The sequence below is a fragment of the Symphalangus syndactylus genome, chromosome 3 (assembly GCF_028878055.3).
Source record: "Symphalangus syndactylus isolate Jambi chromosome 3, NHGRI_mSymSyn1-v2.1_pri, whole genome shotgun sequence".
Classification (NCBI taxonomy): domain Eukaryota; kingdom Metazoa; phylum Chordata; class Mammalia; order Primates; family Hylobatidae; genus Symphalangus; species Symphalangus syndactylus.
The window spans coordinates 74,059,536-74,079,978 of NC_072425.2; the positions used below are offsets into that span (position 1 = coordinate 74,059,536).

A 20,443-nucleotide genomic window follows, 5' to 3' on the forward strand; every position below is an offset into this window, starting at 1 on the left:
TAATTCCCCTGCTTTCAACAAAATGAACACTGGTTTCCTCCACATATGTTCCGTGTGCCTAGGTGGGGTCGCTGGAGCCGGAGGGGCTGGGCCCTGAAAGGGAGAGGTCTGGATCCAGCCCAGAATGAGGTCCAACACGTGATCCTCTACCCCCAGTGGGCCATCTGTTCTCCTCCTTCCTTCCCGCCTGGAGGCTGGCAGTTCTGCCCGGCACGGTCCACGCCTCCCAGCAGGAAAGAGTGAGAAAAGCCAGAACTGGCAGAACCCAATACCTACAGAGTGTGATTTTAGCCCGAACTTCCCTGGTCCTTGAGCAGGGGTGACACCCGGCAATCTGTATTTTAAATCGAGGGCCAGGTGATTAGCTCCACCCTGCAAGGTGGGGAAACCCTGCCTTGGGGCACAGTTTGAATAAAAATCTCCAGGGGAGGGGCCTGGGAATCTGTGCTGCATATGCCAGGAAATATCTTACTCCCCGCTAGGGTGAAAAATTTACCTTGGGCCAAGCGCGGTGGCTCACGCCTGTAATCCCAGCGCTTTGGGAGGCCGAGGCGGGCGGATCACCTGAGGTCAGGAGTTCGAGACCAGCCTGGCCAACATGGCGAAATCCCATCTTTACTAAAAATACAAAAATAAGCCGGGCATTGTGGCGCATGCCTGTAATCCCAGCTACTGAGGAGGATGAGGCAGGAGAATCGCTTGAACCCGGGAGGCGGGGGTTGTTGCAGTGAACCGAGATCGTGCCATTGCACTCCAGCCTGGGCGACAGAGCTAGACTCTGTCTCGAAAATAAATAAATAAAATAATAAAATTTGCCATGGAGAAAGAATAGGTTATTTGAACCCCCATTCCACTTTCTACAAACCAGCTTGAAGAAAGAAAAGTCGAGACCATAAAATTAAGGAAGGGATTTTGAACACATTTATATTTGTGTCTGCTATCCATTAAATGTTGATTTAAGGTTTTCTGACCTTCACTGCCATAAAGAGCAGTATTTGTAGATGTACAGCAGATGAGATGGTATTTAAAGAACCCAAGTCTTGCCCCAGTTTTTTTCTCTAGGATTTTTTTTCTTTTTTTTTAGATCCCTTGAGTGTTTGGAGTTTGGGAGGAACTATTGGAGATTTATTAATCTAATCTCATAAATTTACAGATAAGGAAATAGCTCCCAGAGATTGCCTGAGGTTACAGAGTTTATCTCAGACCCAGAGGCCAGCTCCTCACAGTGGTCTACAACGCTAAAACAGCTGACTGTAGGCACTACTTCTTATTAGAGCTAATAATGATAATACTGTAATTATTTTAGGATGCACAGAAAACAAGGCTTATATGTTCTGGCTACATGCCCATAAGCCATTGTTTTGAGAACTTGGATAATAAAGCAAATTCTTAGGCAGAATTTAGAGAGGAAAGCATAAACTAGAAGCACACTTATAGTCTGAATTTTCATGCTCCTTCTGGTTGGTTTGTTTGGATTTGAAAATGTGTATTTACAAAGACTAACTTGGGGGAAAACAGACCTCTTACATGTATGTGGCATAATATATACTTTAGTGATAAATTCTTTTAATTAGGAATGATTCATATTAATTTGGGATCATTTATTTTGCCAACATTTAACTGGGACAACCACATGCTGGCAAAACAGCCCAAGCTGGTTTTAATCATAAAACTATTATAATACACATTCCAACACCCCCAAGGAAACTTCACTGTTGAAAATACAAGAAAAAAAATCCTGACATAGAAATTATTATTTGCTGATACGTTATTTTATATATATGTTTTTAACATATAAACTTCATGGAGGACAGAGTCTCTTTTCATTTCTGTATTCCCCCATGCCTAGCTCATTGCCAGGAACATAAATATCTGGAGAATGAATGAGTGGAAAAGGAGAAAAAAGAGAAAGCATTCTACAGTTCTAGAATTGCTGGGTTTAAAAAGATATTCTAAATCAAGTCAAGCAGCAGTTATGTTTGTAAATGTGTGAGAAATTCATGTAGATGAAATCTCAGTTTTCTTTTATTACTTTCTTTTGTAACTCTGAAATAAGTGAGTTTGGAGAATTCAGTGTTTACGTCCAGTTCAAACAAAGTGAAATTAAAGGGAATTAAAGAAAAGCTGGCAAGGAGTAAGGAAGGGAAAAGTTTATATTTTTAAAAAACCTAAAGTGATTGGTGTATTCAAATTCCTGGATTATATAATCTTCAAGGAAAGATACAGACTTTTCCTCTATTCTGGAATAATGATAATGGTGGTACTAGGGCTATCTATAGATGTCCAGGCCCAAGCATTCTGTTTCACCAGTACAATCCCAGTTAAAATGCAAGTCTGAGGGGTTGTACAGGCCATGATCATAGGGATCCTGGAGAGATCCCACTGTTATGTGCACTGGGCCTTAAGGAGGCAGGCAAAGGTGCACTTTCTAAGTGATCATGTATCCTAGGGGACAAAATTTGTCCCAGAAAAATCATGAAGTAGGCAAACTCCCCTGGGCTTCAGTGAATTCTTTTCTAAAATTAAGAGATTAAGTTCTAAAAAGGCAAGAACTCCAAGATGGCTTGGAGTTTTTTTATACACTGTATACCTACCTTACAGGGCTGCATGCAGGGTGCTTGGTACAGGGCCTGACACAGAATAAGCCCTCCATGAAAGGGGTTGGTGATAATGATGCTGATGGTGATGACATTCTTGGTTGCCCAGTATCCCCTATCTACACCTTTCTTCCACCTGCAGTCACCTACTGCAATATCTTCCCTGTACCACTTTAATATTCTTGTTGTTGTTTTCTTTATTTTTTTAAGGTGTACACTTTTATTGAACTGGTCTTGTCAGGTTTTTTTTTTAATTAAAATCTATTATACTCTTACTTACCTGAGCCACCCTTAGTTATGATTAAAAAAAAAAAAAAAAAAAAAAACTGGGCCTTGCTCTGTTGCCCAGGCTGGAGTAGTACAGTGGTGTAATCAGGGCTCACTGCAGCCTTGACCTAGCTGACACAGTCCTTCAGCCTCAGCCTCCTGAGTAGCTGGGACTACAGGTGCGAGCCACCACATCTGGCTAACTTTTTTTCTTTAATTTGTTTTTTGATGTGCCACTTTAAAAATAAAGTCAAAAGAAACTACTGTAGACCTCAAATTGGTAGAGTCAATTTGAGACCCTTCACTTGGAGATCAGAACCTGGTGTAACTTTCTCCTAACAAAGGTTAATAGCCAGTGGGGGTCAGGATTGGAACTCACTGAATCCGCATCACATAGAATCAGGTACCTCTGACATTCACGAAAGTGAATTATTTTTAATCAATTGTGCTGACAGTATGCCTCTTGCAAAAAGAACTAGCCCTAGATTCTTTTCTAGCTATCAAGATGGAAAACAACCGCATTGTTAATTCAGACGGAGGGGTAAACCAAGTTAATCAGACTCCAAGACCCATACTAATTGTTGACCAAGTAATGCCACAATATTCCATGGCTAAGGATTTCCAGCTTGTTCCAGTCCCTAAAAATCTGTTCCGCAAAGTTAATATTTCACAAAACCAGAAGGGCTTAGTTGCAAGCACAAAGAGCTAGAAATCAGGAGACTTGTGGTTTCTACTGAGTTCTGTCATTATCTGTCCAATAAGACAAATAAGTCACTTCTCTGTAACTCAGTCTCCACATTTGTGAAGTGAGGGAAGAGAAACATGTCCTAAAAACCATGCAGGGGCTCTGGAAAGAAAAAGAGCTAAGAATGGTGGGTTTTTGTTAAAAGTTACACAAATGAATGGTTTTTGTCTCCATTTATCTGAAAGTGGGTTAAAAATAGCTTCCAAATAAAGCTAAAAGAATGTATTTAGACTAAATTGCACCGGAGAAGTAGAGGAATTAAGAGATATGACAAGCAAAGATTGGATGTTTCAATGGAAGAATCTCAGGCAGTAGAAAGGCTATGCTGTAAAACCAGAACTTTTGTTAGCACTGCATTTTTAAGATGAATTGGTCATAGTTAATGTATTGGATGGAAGAATTTTTAAACATCTGCCCCAAAATATGCTGCATCCAAAAAATATATAACAAAACGAATTCTTACTCATTTGTGTTTATTCTTGGACTTACCCTGACATGATGGGGTTTTTTAAATTATAGATTCACACTGCATTTATTCATCACCCCTGTCCTCTCATCCATAACTCAAATTTACTACCAGCAACACAAAATACAAAGATGTGTCCAGTTTCACTACAGCTCTTCGCGTTTACAAGTGTCGAGCGCTTGCTTTCGGAACGCCCTTCTGATTGGCCGAGCCAATGCCAGTGACATCAACCAACTTACTTTTGATTGGAAGGCTGGTTGCTGGGACTGTAGCGTTTGCAGGAAGTCACTTAACTGTTTGGGAGCTGGAAAACCGAAGCTGAAGTTCTCTTTTGCCATAGGAACGAGCGCAACTGACTAGGGAAGATGTGTCCCAAAGCTCCGCAAGCTGGAATGTGAGCCAGGAGGTCCGGACCGGCCACGGGACCGCGAGGCACTCCGAAAGTGTGCGGCTGCCCCTTCCCTGCCTCCCAGCTGTTACCCTTTTAAATGTCAGTGTTCGAGGCTGTAGGGGTAGCACGAGGCAGCGAAACGGAACAGTCGGATTGGCCGCACGCCTCAGTTCTAGACGCACCTCTCCACCGAAGGCCGTTCTGACTGGCAGGGGGAGAAAGTAAACAGAGTTGAATCACCCTCCCCACTGGCCAATTGGAGGGGGTTTGGTTTGTGACGTGATGGGATTCTGCGAAATTGTTACTGAGCAAGAGAATGCCGGAACGGTGCGGACCGGCCGGAGCAGGGGCTCAGAAGCCGTCAGTGGACTCGGGAAAAAGTGTCTCTTAGACCTGGCGCTCGGCGGGGCCCTCGCCACCCGCGTCGGGGTGATCGGGTGAATGTCCTGGGACTTTGGCTCAACGGAGAGGCGGCCGAGGGCGTGCACCTCTCTTGCAGTTTCCTCTCCCAGCGCCTCGGGGGCGTTTTCAGTCGAATAAACTTGCGACCGCCACGTGTGGCATCTTTCCAAGGGAGCCGGCTCAGAGGGGCCGGCGCGCCCGTCGGGGGATCGCGGCCGGCGCGGGGCAGGGGCGGCGGCTAGAGGCGGCAGCGCGGCGGAGCCCGGGGCCGTGGATGCTGCGTGCGGAGGCGCTGCCGGTTACGTAAAGATGAGGGGCTGAGGTCGCCTCGGCGCTCCTGCGAGTCGGAAGCGCCCCGCGCCCCCGCCCCCTTGGCCGCCGCGCCGTGCCGCGCCGCGCCGCGCTCGTCGTCCGAGGCCAGGGCAGGGCGAGCCGAACCTCCATAGCCACCGCCAAGTTTGGCCGCTCCGCCTGGGCTGCCGTCGCCCGCACCATGTCCGCGGCCGCCTACATGGACTTCGTGGCTGCCCAGTGTCTGGTTTCCATTTCGAACCGCGCTGCGGTGCCGGAGCATGGGGGCGCTCCGGACGCCGAGCGGCTGCGACTACCTGAGCGCGAGGTGACCAAGGAGCACGGTGACCCGGGGGACACCTGGAAGGATTACTGCACGCTGGTCACCATCGCCAAGAGCTTGTTGGACCTGAACAAGTACCGACCCATCCAGACCCCCTCCGTGTGCAGCGACAGTCTGGAGAGTCCAGATGAGGATATGGGATCCGACAGCGACGTGACCACCGAATCTGGGTCGAGTCCTTCCCACAGCCCGGAGGAGAGACAGGATCCTGGCAGCGCGCCCAGCCCGCTCTCCCTCCTCCACCCTGGAGTGGCTGCGAAGGGGAAACACGCCTCCGAAAAGAGGCACAAGTGCCCCTACAGTGGCTGTGGGAAAGTCTATGGAAAATCCTCCCATCTCAAAGCCCATTACAGAGTGCATACAGGTTAGCGGCGTCGCCCTTTCCCCTGGAGCTCTGGGGTTAGTTAGCCTTTGGCCAGGCAGCGTTCCTGGGCGTTCGGGACACTGCACTCGGCCGAAAGCGTGCAAACATGTTGGATAAGATGCGGTTTAACTCTTTAAATAATTTAAATGTGCATTGGCGGAAAGCTCACGCTCTCCTTAATTGTTCCCGGCCTCCGGGAGCCACGGAGAGCCTTAAACTGGCGGGCAGAGCGAGTGCGGTGCGTGGCTTCGCGGGGAGTGGTGTCCGCCCCTCCCCTGTCCCGCCCCGCCCCCGGGACTCCCGCACCCCGCGATGGTGGGGCCACCCCACCTGGGAAAGACGCTGGCAGCGGGGAAGTCAGATGGCGTATCTTTTATTTAATTCTCTTGTCGGGTTGCAGAGAAGTGGTTGAAACCGAGGGGGGACGCGGCGCACTTTACTTTGAGCCTTTTAGGGATGACTAAGGACTCATTTAACTGGATGCCTGCTACTTTTCTGGGCTTGGCAAGGTGGTTTTAAATTTGGCCAGGAGTCCCCCGAGAGGTTTAAAATAACCCGGCTTCGGGCAGCAGAGGAGTCTGATCAAGTAATGGTGGTTAACTTCACTCATGAGTCTTCCTAATGAGCCAGAATTCAGAGCTGACTTTTTTTTTTTTTTTTTTTTTTTTGGCCATGTGACTTAGGTCGCACCCTCCACCCTTGAATCGCGGTTTGCAGGGAGGTGTGGTCCTTGCCGGAGGTCAAGGCTTGGTAATGAATGTTGAGCGGTTCTGGAGGCCTCAGGGAATAGTTCCTCCCAGGAAGGGTGAGAGGCATGGCCGTACAACTGAATGTGGCCAGAAAGACATCTATCTGCCTTTTAAAATGGGCTTTGGAGACTTCCAGGGACCTGGGTCATCCAATTCTCTTGGTTGTGTTTAACATGAACGGTAAAAGTTGGAAAGCATTCACATTTGGACATGCTGTCTGACCATCTTCGGAACGCTTCTTTTAAAAGCGCTATTCAGATGAGGTAGCGGGGCTTGGTCCTCTCAGATAAGCCTTTTGCCTCTGTCCTGTGACACGGTGTTTGAGAGGATATTGTTGGAGTTAGTTGGAAAAGTGTTGTCATTTTTTGGTGTAATACTTCGATACTTTTAAGATGAGGTCTTGGGCCTGTGGTTTAAAAATGATACATGGAAAAAAATGATACTTGATTGGGGTTTTTTGTTTTGTTTTGCTTTCCTATTTAAAAGAAAGGCCACGTAACTGCTTCTCATTCCATTTCCTTTGGAAACTTGTTCTTGTGGAGGTGGCTGCTGGCACCGGAATCAGACTGAATTTCCTCCATGGTTAATGCAAAATCAGGTTCTGTTTGGGGTCATGATCTAGGTTGCCATAAAACAGCACGTTTTAAGGCTTGTATCTGTAAGGTTGCTGAAAGACATGTGCCTGTGTTGGGAGATGTGACCTTTAGTGTGGCTCTGGAGGTGAAGTACGGGTATATTAACCGGAGGGTGTTACTCACCAACAGCTGTTGGGCGGGCCTGGCTGTGTCAGCCATGTTCCCGGAGTTCAGTTGTTCCCATCGACACCCACTGCCACCTTGAGCAAAGGCATTTTCTCCTTCAGGGAGCTGCCCAGTCGTGCAGCCAGAGAGGCCTGCAGTTCCTCTGTGAGCTGCCAGAGTCTGTCCGACTCAGGAATAGGGTTTCCAGCGTTCTGGGCCATTCGGCTGAGTGATTTTTCTCAGGCATTTATAGAAATGGCTGCTTGTGTGTGCGTGCATGCGTGCTGCTCCTTCATTCTCCATAAGGCAAGTCATTCGGCTCAGCTGTTGCAGGAGAACCTTTTTCCCAGTCAGGAGTGGAAAACGAAGTGAGATGTTCATTCAGCTTTAAGTGCTGCAGTCAGTCCTTTGAACCTAGGGATATGGTGATCGCAGGTGCCTATGTTTTGGGGATCTCTAATCTTAGTGCATGGTTGAACAAAACCTCAGCCTGGGTTAATATTGTCAGAAGTGTATTCCTGCTAGAGGAGGTATGTGTTAAGGTTACTTTAAATAAGAGACTTGGAGGTCTCATGCATTTGGAAGTTTCAGATAGAACTTCAATTTAAATTGACTTTAGGGTACGGTAAGGAGCTTTCCTAATTTTCTTTCTGCTGGTGTTAAATCAAGAAGGTGGGCAGAGATGGCACTTGGAATGTCTGCATTCTGTGAAGATTTTAAGAGCTAAACTCCCTGCCACACCCCCTTGCTCAGTGCTGCTAACATTCCCGCAAGAAACCCTCCAGCTTGCTCACTTCCTTATAGAGACACATACAGCTGCCACTTCCATAGACCACTTCTACACCAGCTTTAGAAGTTGAATCATTCAAACAGATTTTCTTCTAATTCAGTGCTGCTACTTCTGTAGTGTGCTGGGAGGAACGACACAGTTGAGGCCGACTGAGCTGGGTTCTGATTTGTCCTATTGTTTTCTCGTTTGAGACCATAAGCAAGTTACTTTAATTCAGAGTTTGCAAACTGGAGGCTTGCTGCTGAATTTGCTTTGCAGATTTGTTTGGCTTGGCCAACACAGGGTTTATAAAAATTTAATTAGTTACCAACATCTAAAAATCAGAGGATTATGGCATGAATCCAGATTTCTGGCTTGTCTGGAAAAATCAAAAGATCTGTCAAAACTGGGCCTGAATTCCTGCCTAGCAACAATTGGCTTGAACTGATCATGATATGGGGCAGTACCTCATATTTTAATCATTTACAGGATCTCTTTGGGCATTTAAGTTTGCAACCTTAGCTTTGTTTAAGTCTCACTTTCTTAATCCACAAGATAGGGCTACTATCCTCAAGTCACAGGTTCTCGTGCAAAGATAACATCTATAAAGCACCTAGTAGGGTTCCACACACAGTAGCCCCTTGAGAAATGCTGGGTCCTGTGGTTTGTGTATAATGTGCAGAACGTCACCTTAAAAATCAGAAAACACTGGATAAACTTATTTTTAAGCAGTATGTTAATTTACATTTTCAAATAGTATATTCAGTTTGTTTTTCTTCAACCAGACCAGATCTTTTCAGGTGACATACCTCTAAAGTTTAAGCAGTGGATCCATTGTTAATCTAAAGAAAAAAAAGATGCAACAAATATACTATTTTTCCTGTTTCCAGACTTTTTGGACACTTTTTGATATATTTATTTGTACTGTTTCAGATTAATTTTAGAACTATTAGAGTATTTTATATGAAAATATATCAAGCATATTATTTGACAATGTAATTAACATGAAGTTTATCCTAAGTCTCCTGACTTTGTGGATACCTTTCACATAGAGTATGGGCAGATTTTGGGGGGTGGGTGGTAAAGGTAGTGTTATCCTTTGGAGAAGGAAACAACTACATTCTAATTCCAGCTCAGAAGTCATCAGAACAGGCTGATGTTGAATCATGCTGGTTGATATCTGGATGATAGAAACCTTAGGCCTTGTTTCTGTGCCAGGTGCCATCTTATTCTCTTTTTGGAGGGGCTTAAGTCAGCTATCGCCAAGTGGTGACAATGGGTTGAGTTTGATAATACTGGTTATAGGATTCTGAAGATCAGAAAACCCCAAATTCCAACCATCACACCCCAGTTCTATGAAAAAATATTTTTCAGTATATATATATATATATATATATATATATATATATATATATATATGGTGCAAAAGGAGGCTCACATAAAAAACCAGGAGAGATGGGAGCTACAAAAGCCCGGAGTGGCGGCTTCTGCTTTTCCTTAGCCCCTTCGAACACATTCTTGGGATCCTTGGCATACTTGGTGTGAGGCACCTGGACAGCCTCCGTAGTAGAAGTTGTCCTCCAATATGGAAAACAGATTTTTTGGTCCCTCTAGGAATGTCCATCACTAGCCAACTCTAACTTAGGTGGGAATTTTGCTTAAAGGCATGAGGTTGCCCTGAGCTTCTTGCACTCTTCTCCCTTAATTACCGTAAAAGGCTTTGGAGTCAACTGTTTGGTCAAGGAGAGTCTGATGTCATCAGAGGTATGAGGAAAAACTCACTTCATTGCCTGGGAGGTGGGGCCTTAGGGACAGAGCAAGGCCTTGCCCTAGACTAAGCGGCCTTAGCTCGCTGGGCTGCCCATTAAGTAGGCCCTGCCCAGCCCTTACCACCGTCTCGTCTCTTCATGAGTGGAACGGAAGCCCTGTATCTGGATCCTTAGGGACACATTCTCTCTACCCCATTCTTCTTTCCAGAGGGCTCCCCAGAGTGATGTGGAATGGCATTTCATAACCCAACTTGCTTCATCCAACATAAATGTACAACTAGGCCTGAGTGGGGCTTGCGCAGGTAACTTTCTCTACCCTTTTTTCCATAATTGTCCCCTCCATTACTGACCCTCCTGCCTCAGCCTCCAGAGTAGCTGGGATTATGGGTGCGTGCCACCACACTCGGCTAATTTTTTGCATTTTTAGTAGAGACAGGGTTTCACCATGCTGGCCGGGCTAGTCTCGAACTTCTGACTTCAAGTGATCTGCTCACCTCGGCCTCACAAAGTTCTGGGATTACAGGTGTGAGCCACTGCGCCTGGCCTCCCCCATTACATTTTAATTCCACAGATACACTTGAGCTGTTTATGGACTATGCCCCCTTCTGAAGGCGACAAATTGTTGTAATAGCTAAGACTTTTTTCACCTGTCACAGAACCAATTTTTGCCCCCTGGGAGATGATACTGCCCCACCCCACTCAGCAATAGGAGTGATATCAAGTATCCTGTTAGGGAAGAATAACAATCTATGCAAAAGGCTGCATACACATGGCTTCTAGCTATAGAGGATGGGTTTCTAAGGCTGCAAGGGTTTGCTATAGGGTTTGTTTCTGGGTTTTAGACAAGAGGCTAAAACTCCCTTGAATCAAGTGAAAGATGCCCAAACTGTTCTCCAGCCCCCAGCCCGAGCTCTCTGCAGAAATCTGACCCTGGGCCTGGAGGCTGTTAGGACCCTATAGCTCTTATTGCTAGTCGCAAGGTAGGAGCCACCCAGTTGCCTTTCCTTCCTCATTTCCCATTTGTCCTGTGTCATCCTCCATCTGCCCTAGCAAAGACAAAGTCGGGGGGCCTCTGAGAATCTTCTGCTGGCAAGATTACAGTTTCACGATAGAAAACATAAGTGGAGTCAAATTACAGAGTACACACATTGTTTCCCTTGATTTTCCTCTCACATCTTCTGTGCGTGGTGAGAAGAGAGAGGGGAGGGGTATAAGTGGGTTCCTGGTTGAGAGAGGGAGGTACCAGAGTAAATACAGTGCCACTTGGATGGTGACACCCCATTACCTTCAGACACAAAGATGTAAGCTGAGGGAAATGAATTCTTGGATTCAGGGAAATGAATTCTTGGATTCTGAACCTGAGGGTCAGATTTACATTCCTGTCTCAATTGTTGACACTTATCCCAAGGACTAGTCATTCTGCAACATCTGTGGGAAATTCCCAGATTGAACTTCCCAGGGAGAAACATCATATGACATATTGGGAAAATGGCTGACAATGGTTTTCCTTAGTAAGTTCATTGAGAAGAAAAGTGGGCGGATGATTTCCCAGTCTTCACTCTTTCAGAAGCCCCTAAAACAATCTGACATGCTCTAGTTGGAGCCTGCTTTCTATCCCATCAGTTTGATTTCTGAATGCCTTATGATCATTAGCATTCTTCGTTAAAAAAAAAAAAAAAGCTTTGTTGCATTTGTTAGTCTTGACTTCCAAATCTTCCGTGTTCTTTTTTTTTTTTTTTTTCTCTCTCTCTCTCTCTCTCTTTCCCCTTGGCTGTTCTCAGGCTTGGAGAAAAAGCTTGTAGCATGCCATTCCTTCCTCTACTGCTAGAATCCTCCCCCACATCCGACCCTCCCACCTTTTCCTAATGTTTCTCCAGCAAGCCCAGCGCCCACTGAAGAGCGTAAATTAGTGCCTAGTAATTGGTACAAAGGCACTTTCTGTTTCTATGCAACACACGCAGAAAGGAGGGGCAAAAGGAAGACGAAGAAAAAAACCCCACAGATGGTTAAAAAGGGAAAGAAGTGAGATCCTCTTTCAGTGGTCTTTGAGCAATCCTGGCTCTCTCTCTCCGCCCCACTTTTTGTTGAAAGTTAGTCACAGGCCTAGGCCTAACTCAGAGCACTTGGTGGCAGCAGTTGTTAGTATCAAAAGAATAGCACTTGGAGGTTGGAAGTGACCTTGGGAGGTCATCACATCCATCATTTTGTCTTTAAGAAAGCACATCCCCACTCTCTCTCAGAGAGATGGGGATTGTTCTCTTGAAATGTTTTGGGGGGACTTGGAGGGCTTTGAAGCACACCACCAGGGTTCAAAAGCCGCCTCTCTGCCTTGACTAGCGTGTGAGTGGTCATACTGTGTAATCTCCCAGAGCCTCACCAGCTCATGAGGGCTTCAACTAGGTAGTTGGAAGCATTTGTCAGCAGAAAATGCTAAAGCCCCTAGCTTCAAGCTTGGCTCTGTGGGTGCCTAGGAATTTTTCCTTCATTTTGAATTCTTTGCAGTACTTCCATTTGAATTCTTTTCCCCCCTTGCTCTCCTGGGACTTCAGTCTATGGTTAACATTTTTCTTTTTCACCTTAGTTTAAAGGGCTGCTTCATGGAATTAACTAAGTGAAAGGGCAGAGGTGGAGTGAGCTGGGGTGGCCTTTGCCCTTTTTATGGGAGCAGCACTCTCTTTAACAGCCCAAGGCAGAGCTGCTGAGAGGTTTCCTACCACTCCCTACCTGGAATCCTCCTGAAAATTTAATACCTTTTTGATGCATTAAGGCCACAAGTAAACATTTGTTTTATCCCAGCCTCAAGCAGTCCCCTCAGCAAATAATAGGACTAACATTATTATTCATAAGAATGTGATCCCCCCTGAGAGAGTGAGAAGCACCCATTTTTTTTTTTTTTTTTTTTTAAATACGTGGGACCTTCCAAGGGCATTCATTGCCATGTGTGTCCAAAGTCTTTGATGGTGTGCCCGAAGGCTTCTCTTTTAATCTCAGTTTCTAGTGTGGCATAATTGACTTTGGAATCCTGAGATGAGAATTGAAGAATCTGGATCTGAAATCTAAAGGTTCTAGAGCTGAGAGAACCAGTTTGCTCACGATCTAAGCCAGAGCTGCTGCTGCTGGGCCTTTGAATTTATTTTTTAATGAAACTGAGAATGATCACAAATTTGAACAGGAGAAAGGAATCTAGGAGAATTTGAACAGGAGAAAGGCCAATCCTTAACTGGCCAGATTGAGTCTTTTTAAAAAGTGAGGACATTTATTTAAATAGATTAAAATAAGAGACGGGAGCTTAAGCCATACAAAATTAGTGACAAGGATTTGAAATGCAGTCAGTGGTGTTATGTATTCAATGAAGTTTGAACATTTTTCCAAGCTGAGCCTCCGTCCTTGTGGAAGGGAGTATCTCCCAAAGGGCCTGACTTGAACCGAAGTGGGAACCAGTGGAATAGGCAATGGTCAAAAACACAAGTCTCTCTTGGGAGTTTTGGACATTTTAGAACTGGGAGCAAAATTACAGATCATCTTGGCCCAAAGAAATAGAGGGAGAAGAAAAGGTTTCACCATCTCTGTCTTCCAGAGAGCTAGCTTTCATAAGACAGGCAGTTAGAAACGAAGAGTAAGGCCTGACCTATTTCATACTGAACAGTCAAGACTGAGGAACTGGAATGTGAGGGGACCTTTACCTTCAGTACAGAGACAGTAGATAGAGTCGTCAGAGCACAGGCTTTCGGGTCCTTCAGACATGGGTTTTTGAATCCTGTCTCCACCATTCTATTTATGACAACTCAGGCTCTACTTACCTTCTCTGAGCCTTAGGTTTCTCATCTGTAAAATGGAGCTCAGTAATTATATATTTATGAAGTTGTTATGAAGCTTAATTCAGATGAGGTGTTTAAATCATTTAGCACACAATTATAATTAAAAATAAAGAATTTATGTATGTGTTCCGGAAGCCCTTGATTCCTAGAATTTTTGTTTAGAATTCCAGATTAGTCCAGCACTGCCTCATTCACTTAAATTATTTATTCTTATTATTATGATTTTGAGACTGAGTCTCACTCTGTCACCGAAGCTGGAGTGCAGTGGCATGAAAGATCTTGGCTCACTGCAACCTCTGCACTCTCCCCCGCTACTTGCCCCCGCCCCCCACTCAAGCAATCCTCCCACCTCAGCCTCCCAAGTAACTGGGACCACAGATGCACACCACCGTGCCCGGCCTATATTTGTATTTTTTGTAGAGACTGGGTTTCACTATGTTGCCCAGGCTGGTCTCAAACTCCTGAGTTCAAGCCATTTGCCTGCCTCAGCCTCCCAAAGTGTTAGGATTACAGGCATGAGCCACTGCACCCAGCCATCTCATTCACTTAAATTATTCATTGAGTGACTTACATGCAAAAAGCTGTCTAAAATGCTGGTACCAGGCACTTTGGATTTTGTGGCTAATAGTGACAATAATGATAAATCTAACATTTATTATATGTCAGGTTCCCAGCTAAATGGTTTACATGCATTGTCACATTTAAACTCACAGCAATCCTGTGAGATAGAAAGGTGCTGTTCTTATTTAATAGGAGGAATCAGACTGGGAGTTAGTTAACGTAGTTCAAGGTTACACTGGAATTTTCCTAGTCTGTCTCTAGGTGGGTGGAGTTGGTCATGAATGCTTGCTGATCTGGACCCCTTGAGTTTCCACCAGCGGGAAGAGACCCTGTGTTTTACGTGGTTCTCTTGGGTTTGGTCCCAGAGCCACCGGTCTTCAGCTCTCTACTCTTTTGTTGTTCTAACTCTGGCTCATGTCTGGTTTTCATGAACCTGGGTTAGGAGTGTCAGCAGAAATCTTGGACTCTGACCACACCTACTCTGTATTTTCCATAGTTATCCAGAAGCTGCTTCCTTCCCATTGAAAAAGAACCTGGTTGTGGGCCCAAAGCTGTATTTGTCAGGACAACAGAATCCAAACAGGGACTGGCTTAATAAAAAAAATGAAACTTGATTGGTTCAGATTACAAACACATCTAGGGGTAGCTCTTGTTTCGGTGTCTGTGGATACAGGCACTCAGTTTCTGCCTCTCCATGGCTCAGTTTTGCTGCCTTTTGCTACAGCCTCATTCATGGGGTTGGTGGGGGCTGTCTGCAAATAGTGGTGAGATAGCTGCCCGCAGTTCCAGACTCATATCCTGCCACTTAAGCAAGCCCCAAGGAAAGGCAGTTTTCCATTCCCAAATATTCCAGCAAAAGTTCCAGGCTTTAAGCTCCATGACTAGTTCAGATTGTGTGCCCCATCCCTGAAATGAATCACTGTGGCATGACTGGGTCACATCCAATCTCTGGGTCTGGAGGTGTGGGGTCACCCTCCCTGGAATTACGTATATCCAGAATGGGGAAGGAGTTGTTGCCAAAAGGAAATTTAATGTGTTATTTATTATTCAGAAGGGAACAAATGCCAGACAGGCAAAACCAACACCTATTCTCTCTATCATCCCATTTAGTTATTTATTTGTTTTTATTTGTATTTTTTTGAGACAAAGTGTCACCCTGCTGCCCAGGCTGGAGTGCAGCAGCACAATCTCAGCTCACTGCAACCTCCACCTCCCCGGTTTAAGCCATTCTGGTGCCTCAGCCTCCCAAATAGCTGGGATTACAGCCACACCCCACCATGCCAGGCTGATTTTTGTATTTTTAGTAGAGATGGGGTTTCACCAGGTTGGCCAGGCTTGTCTTGAACTCCTGACCTCAGGTGATCCACCCGCCTCAGCCTCCCAAAGTGCTAGGATTACATGTGTGAGCCACCATGCCCGGCTATCATCCCATTTAGAACTACTAACAGGATTTTCCAAAGAACAGAGTTTGACAAAATGAGAGGCAAACAGTACGATATTTTTTTTTCTATATATTTTTCTTTCTTTTGATGGGAAGGAGCTCTGAACTATCTCTGGAGTTCAACCCGAAAGATAGGCCATAAGTGAATGTACAGAAGGGTCTTTGCAGAAGATAGATGATTCTGACAGGTATTACATATGCTTAGGCAAACACCCACTGGCCCTCCTGAGTGGATGTTCTAGAAGCCGATACCAAAAGCCTCACATGGAACAAGTATAATAGCAGCAGGGTGAACTTCAAAGCCATTGACTTGGTTTTAATCCCAGTCTGTCCATTTTAATGTCCAGAGAAACAAATCATGTTTACAGGAACATTTATTACCCTATGTGCTAATAGATAAAAGCCTAGCCTATGCAAAGACGAGCTGTTTATATGGCAGTTCCCACTGAGATTCAGAAGTGTATTCAGTGTGCACAATGCCCAAGAAAAACACTGTAATAAATCATAAGAGGCAAAAAGTAGAGCTTAAAAACAACTTAACAAAAACACATAAAAGTGACTTAACTCCCTGTGCTACTGTAATTCTACAGTAGTTTTGTACCATTACCATTTTAAGGAAAATAAGCAGAATGACAACCAAACAGCTGGCTTTCTCTCGTATTGCAATCCATACTCATGGCCAGCCCCAAAATGCTTGTTCAGTGAGCATTATCCCACTGAAGCAGGGGTTCCCAGTGTGAAAAACACAGGCTATTTTCTCTAACCTGAGGCATTTCTTTTTCTTTTTTTTTTCTAATTTATTTTATTTTATTTTTAATTTTTTTTTTTTTGAGACAGTCTCGCTCTGTTGCCCAGGCTGGAGTGCAGTGGCATGATCTCGCTCACTGCAACCTCCGCCTCTTAGATTCAAGCGATTCTCCTGCCTCAGCCTCCTGAGTAGCTGGGAGTACAGGGACGTGCCACTACACCCAGCTCATTTTTGTATTTTTAGTAGAGATGGGGTTTTACCATGTTGGCCAGGCTGGTCTCAAACTCCTGGCCTCATGTGATCCACCCACCTTGGCCTCCCAAAGTGCTGGGATTACAGGCGTGAGCCACTGCAGCCAACCTAATTTTTTTTTCTTTTCTTTTTTTTTTTTTTTTTGTGATGGAGTCTTGCTCTGTTGCCCATACTAGAGTGCAGTGGCGCAATCTCGGCTCACTACAACCTCCACCTCCCAGGTTCATGTGATTCTCCTGCCTCATCCTCCTAAGTCGCTGGGATTACAGGTGCCCGCCACCACACCCAGCTAATTTGTGTATTTTTAGTAGAGACAGGGTTTCACCATGTTGGCCAGGCTGGTCTCGAACTTCTGACCTGAAGTGATTCACCAGCCTTGGCCTTCCAAAGTGCTGGGATTATAGGCATGAGCCACCGCACCCAGCTAATTTTTGTATTTTTAGTAGAGACAGGGTTTCACCATGTTGGCCAGGCTGGTTTTCCTGAGATAGGGTCTCACTCTGTCGCCCAGGCTGGAGTGCAGTGGTGCAATCATAGCTTATTGCATCCTCATGTTCCTTGGCTCAAGCGATCTCTCACCTAGGTCTCCTGAATAGCTGGGACCACAGGCACGCACCACCATGCCCAGCTAATTAAAAAAATTTTTTTTTTTTTTTGAGATGGGATCTCACTATATTGCTCAGGCTGGTCTCGAACTCCTGGCCTCAAGTGATCCTCCTGCTCCAGTCTCCCAAACTGTTGGGATTACAGGCATGAGTCACTACACCCAGCCTAACCTGAGGCATTTCTTCTCAAAGCCCTGCTTGCTCCTAAATTTCAAAACACTCTCTAGAAATACATGCCCAAAGAGGGGACTATATTCCTTTTCTGAGATCTCAGGGGAAGGGTTGAGTGGGGGCTGTTTTGCGAAGGGTGGACAGCTCTGACCTGCAGTTCTTTGTGGTCTTTGGTGCCAAACACCAAGCCATGTGACTTAGTGGCTCACTCCATCCCAGGAGTAGAAGGGTTAAAAGCTTGAAAAGCTGCTGGTGGCCCATGTGGCATGTATGAGTAGGATTTATGGCCACTGCAGCCATACTGTGGTGTGCATACAGTGTGCAGAGGTTGAGCCCAGAGGGAAAAAGCTGGATGGAAACACTTGTTGGAGTGGCATCACTTTTCACCATGAGTCCTTATGAATGCCACAGCCTAGCAGGTAGAGACTAATCAGGCATCGGTCTCTCCATTTCTGCTGCTGGGGGACAATCGTTTTCTTGGCATTTCAGAGTCTCAGTTACTTCTGCATTAAATTGTATTCTCTTTTGGCTAAATGTTTGCAAAATCAAGGTTCTCTGTCTGATTTGGGGTCCCTTGCCTTTCCTTCCTCTGGGAGTGATCTTCTGTTTGGTGGGCATGGGGCTCATCTCTTGTTTCAGCCTCATGGGAGAGTCATCCATGTTGCACGCTGTCCTTTGACCTTGTGGTGATGTCCACTGAGACGTCTGTCATGCACTTGCCTGTGTCCCCATCCTCACAGGCTGACATCAGTGGCTCTGGGTGTTAACTGTGACCCAGTCCTCCTGTGGATTTCTCCAGCAGCACAGTTTTGGGCTCAGGAACACAGTCCTTTTCCCCACCCTGCACTTTAGAAGGGTGCACACATTGAGACCCCTCTCAGCTGTAGCTCCCCAACTCCTCAGGTGTTATGGCCTGTGTAGGGCTTCCAAGAGGGCCTTATTTATATAAGGCACTTCCTCTAGGCTTGTCTCGAAGGCTGTCTCTACAAGGAGAATAAAGACCTGGACACTTCTTAGAGACCTCTGTGTCTCTAATACAGTCCTACCAGCTCTTTCTCTTTTTCTGCCCCTCATGTCTTGGTTGGAAGATCTGGCAAATTGAGAGTTTTTTTAAGCTCAAGGACTTAGGTTTTCTAAATGCTACTTTGAAAATTAAAGCTCAGTGGCAACTTATTTATCCTAAACTATGTCTGATCCCCCTGTGGCAATGCATTTGGAAGGAAGGGCCTGGAAGGCAGAGAATTAGAAAAAAAGGCACTGTGAAAGGTCAGTCTCTGTGCTTTTAGTTTGAGTCTGGGCTCTTCTTTCACATGTAATCTCATTTTGTGCATAAAACTGAAGGAGCAGTTTGAAACCTGGTTTTAATCTGGTCACACAGTATTGTGCAGGGCGTCCTTGGGCACATCATCTGCCCTCTGAGTTGGCTTCATCTAAAACATGACAGGTTTGAATTCCATGGTGATAAAAGTCACCAAAAATGCAAAGATTCAAAGAATCTGTTCTTGGGATAGCTTTGCCATTAGGCATTTATATCTTGTTCAATATTTAATGCCTAGCTAGATATTTATTTATTATCTATGTTTCCCACAAATAGCTGGACAAAGGCAGCATAGTCTGGGATGGCAGGAATTACCTAGTCTGGGCCAGGGTCTGGTCTTTGAAGGGCTAGCTGTGTGGTTGTGAGGAGGTTGCATCATCTCTCTGGGCCTTTGGAGGATCCCTAAGATTTCATCCACCTCTAAATTCTGTTACTCTGACTTATATGGTCTTTTATCACACTACACCAAGAGACAGATCTTCATTGTGTTAAAAATGTATGTTTAGGGTCCGCATTTTGCCTCTGCACTATTTTTAGTTTTCAGGCAGAGCCATATAACTGAGACTTCAAGACAGCTCTTGGCCAGGTGCAGTGTCTCACATCTGTAATCCCAGCACTTTGGGAGGCTGAGACAGGAGGATCACTTGAGCCCAGGAGTTTGAGACCAGCCTGGACTACATAGTGAGACCCCTGTCTATACAAAAAATAAACAAAATTAGTTGGGTGTGGTGGCATGCACCTGTGGTCCAGCTACTTGGGAAGCTGAGGTGGGAGGATCGCTTGAGCCTGGGAGGTTGAGGCTGCAGTGAGTCGAGATCACGTCACTGGGTGACAGAGCAAGACCTTGCCTCACAGGAAAAAAAAAAAAAAAAATGTATAGTTTTTGCTGAATCAAGAATCTAAAGAGTCAAGAATCTGTTGTCAGCCGGGCACAGTGGCTCATGCTTGTAATCTCAGCATTTTGGGAGGCCAAGGCAGGAGGATCACCTGAGGTCAGGAGTTCGAGACCAGCCTGGCCAACGTGGTGAAACCCTGTCTCTACTAAAAATACAAAAATTAGCTGGGCATAGCGGCAGGTGCCTGTAATCCCAGCTACTCGGAAGGCTGAGACACGAGAATTGCTTGAACCCGAGAGGCGGAGGTTGCAGTGAGCTGAGATTGTGCACTGCACTCCAGCCTGGGTGACAGAGCAAGACTCCATCTCAAAAAAAAAAAAAAATTTGTTGTCTGCTGTCTTTTGTTTGAGGTCTGCTGGAACCGCATGTGCTGTCTCACAGATAGCTGAGGTTGGGAACGTGCGCATGATATTTGGATGTGCTTGCTTCTTAGACTCCGGCATGCTTAAATGAGGAAGTGCTGCATACAGATGTCACAGACACACACCCACTTCCCATTTCAGAACCTAAAGCATAGGACAAGTTGCTTTCTACAGATAAACACAGAGATCTGGAAGTAAAATCTCACACCTAAGCCCTACAGTGTCTCTGTTGTATCAACAAATGAAATATAAATGGAAGCCAAATCACAAGAAGGATTCAGTGAGAGGTCAGAAGCAAATGGTAGTAATATGATGGGATGGCATTCAGGCAGGATTATTCTTTCAAAGCCTATCTAACATTTTTATTCGTTCAAAACA

The 20,443-nt window shown here is 45.4% G+C and overlaps 1 protein-coding gene and 1 long non-coding RNA gene across 2 annotated transcripts in view; one reads left to right on the top strand and one right to left on the bottom strand.

Moving 5' to 3' along the window:
* The window catches only part of LOC134736303 (uncharacterized), a 115,858-nt gene extending 111,404 nt beyond the window's left edge, over positions 1 to 4,454 (bottom strand). The window contains exon 1 of the long non-coding RNA XR_010120231.1: positions 4,315 to 4,454. This is a non-coding gene — a long non-coding RNA (uncharacterized lncRNA). The remainder of the gene's footprint in view (positions 1 to 4,314) is intronic.
* Positions 4,067 to 20,443, top strand: part of KLF9 (KLF transcription factor 9) — a 29,833-nt gene continuing 13,456 nt past the window's right edge. Inside the window, exon 1 of the mRNA XM_055272308.1 lies at positions 4,067 to 5,866. Coding sequence (XP_055128283.1) covers positions 5,362 to 5,866 — 505 coding nt within the window. The 5' untranslated portion in view covers positions 4,067 to 5,361. The remainder of the gene's footprint in view (positions 5,867 to 20,443) is intronic.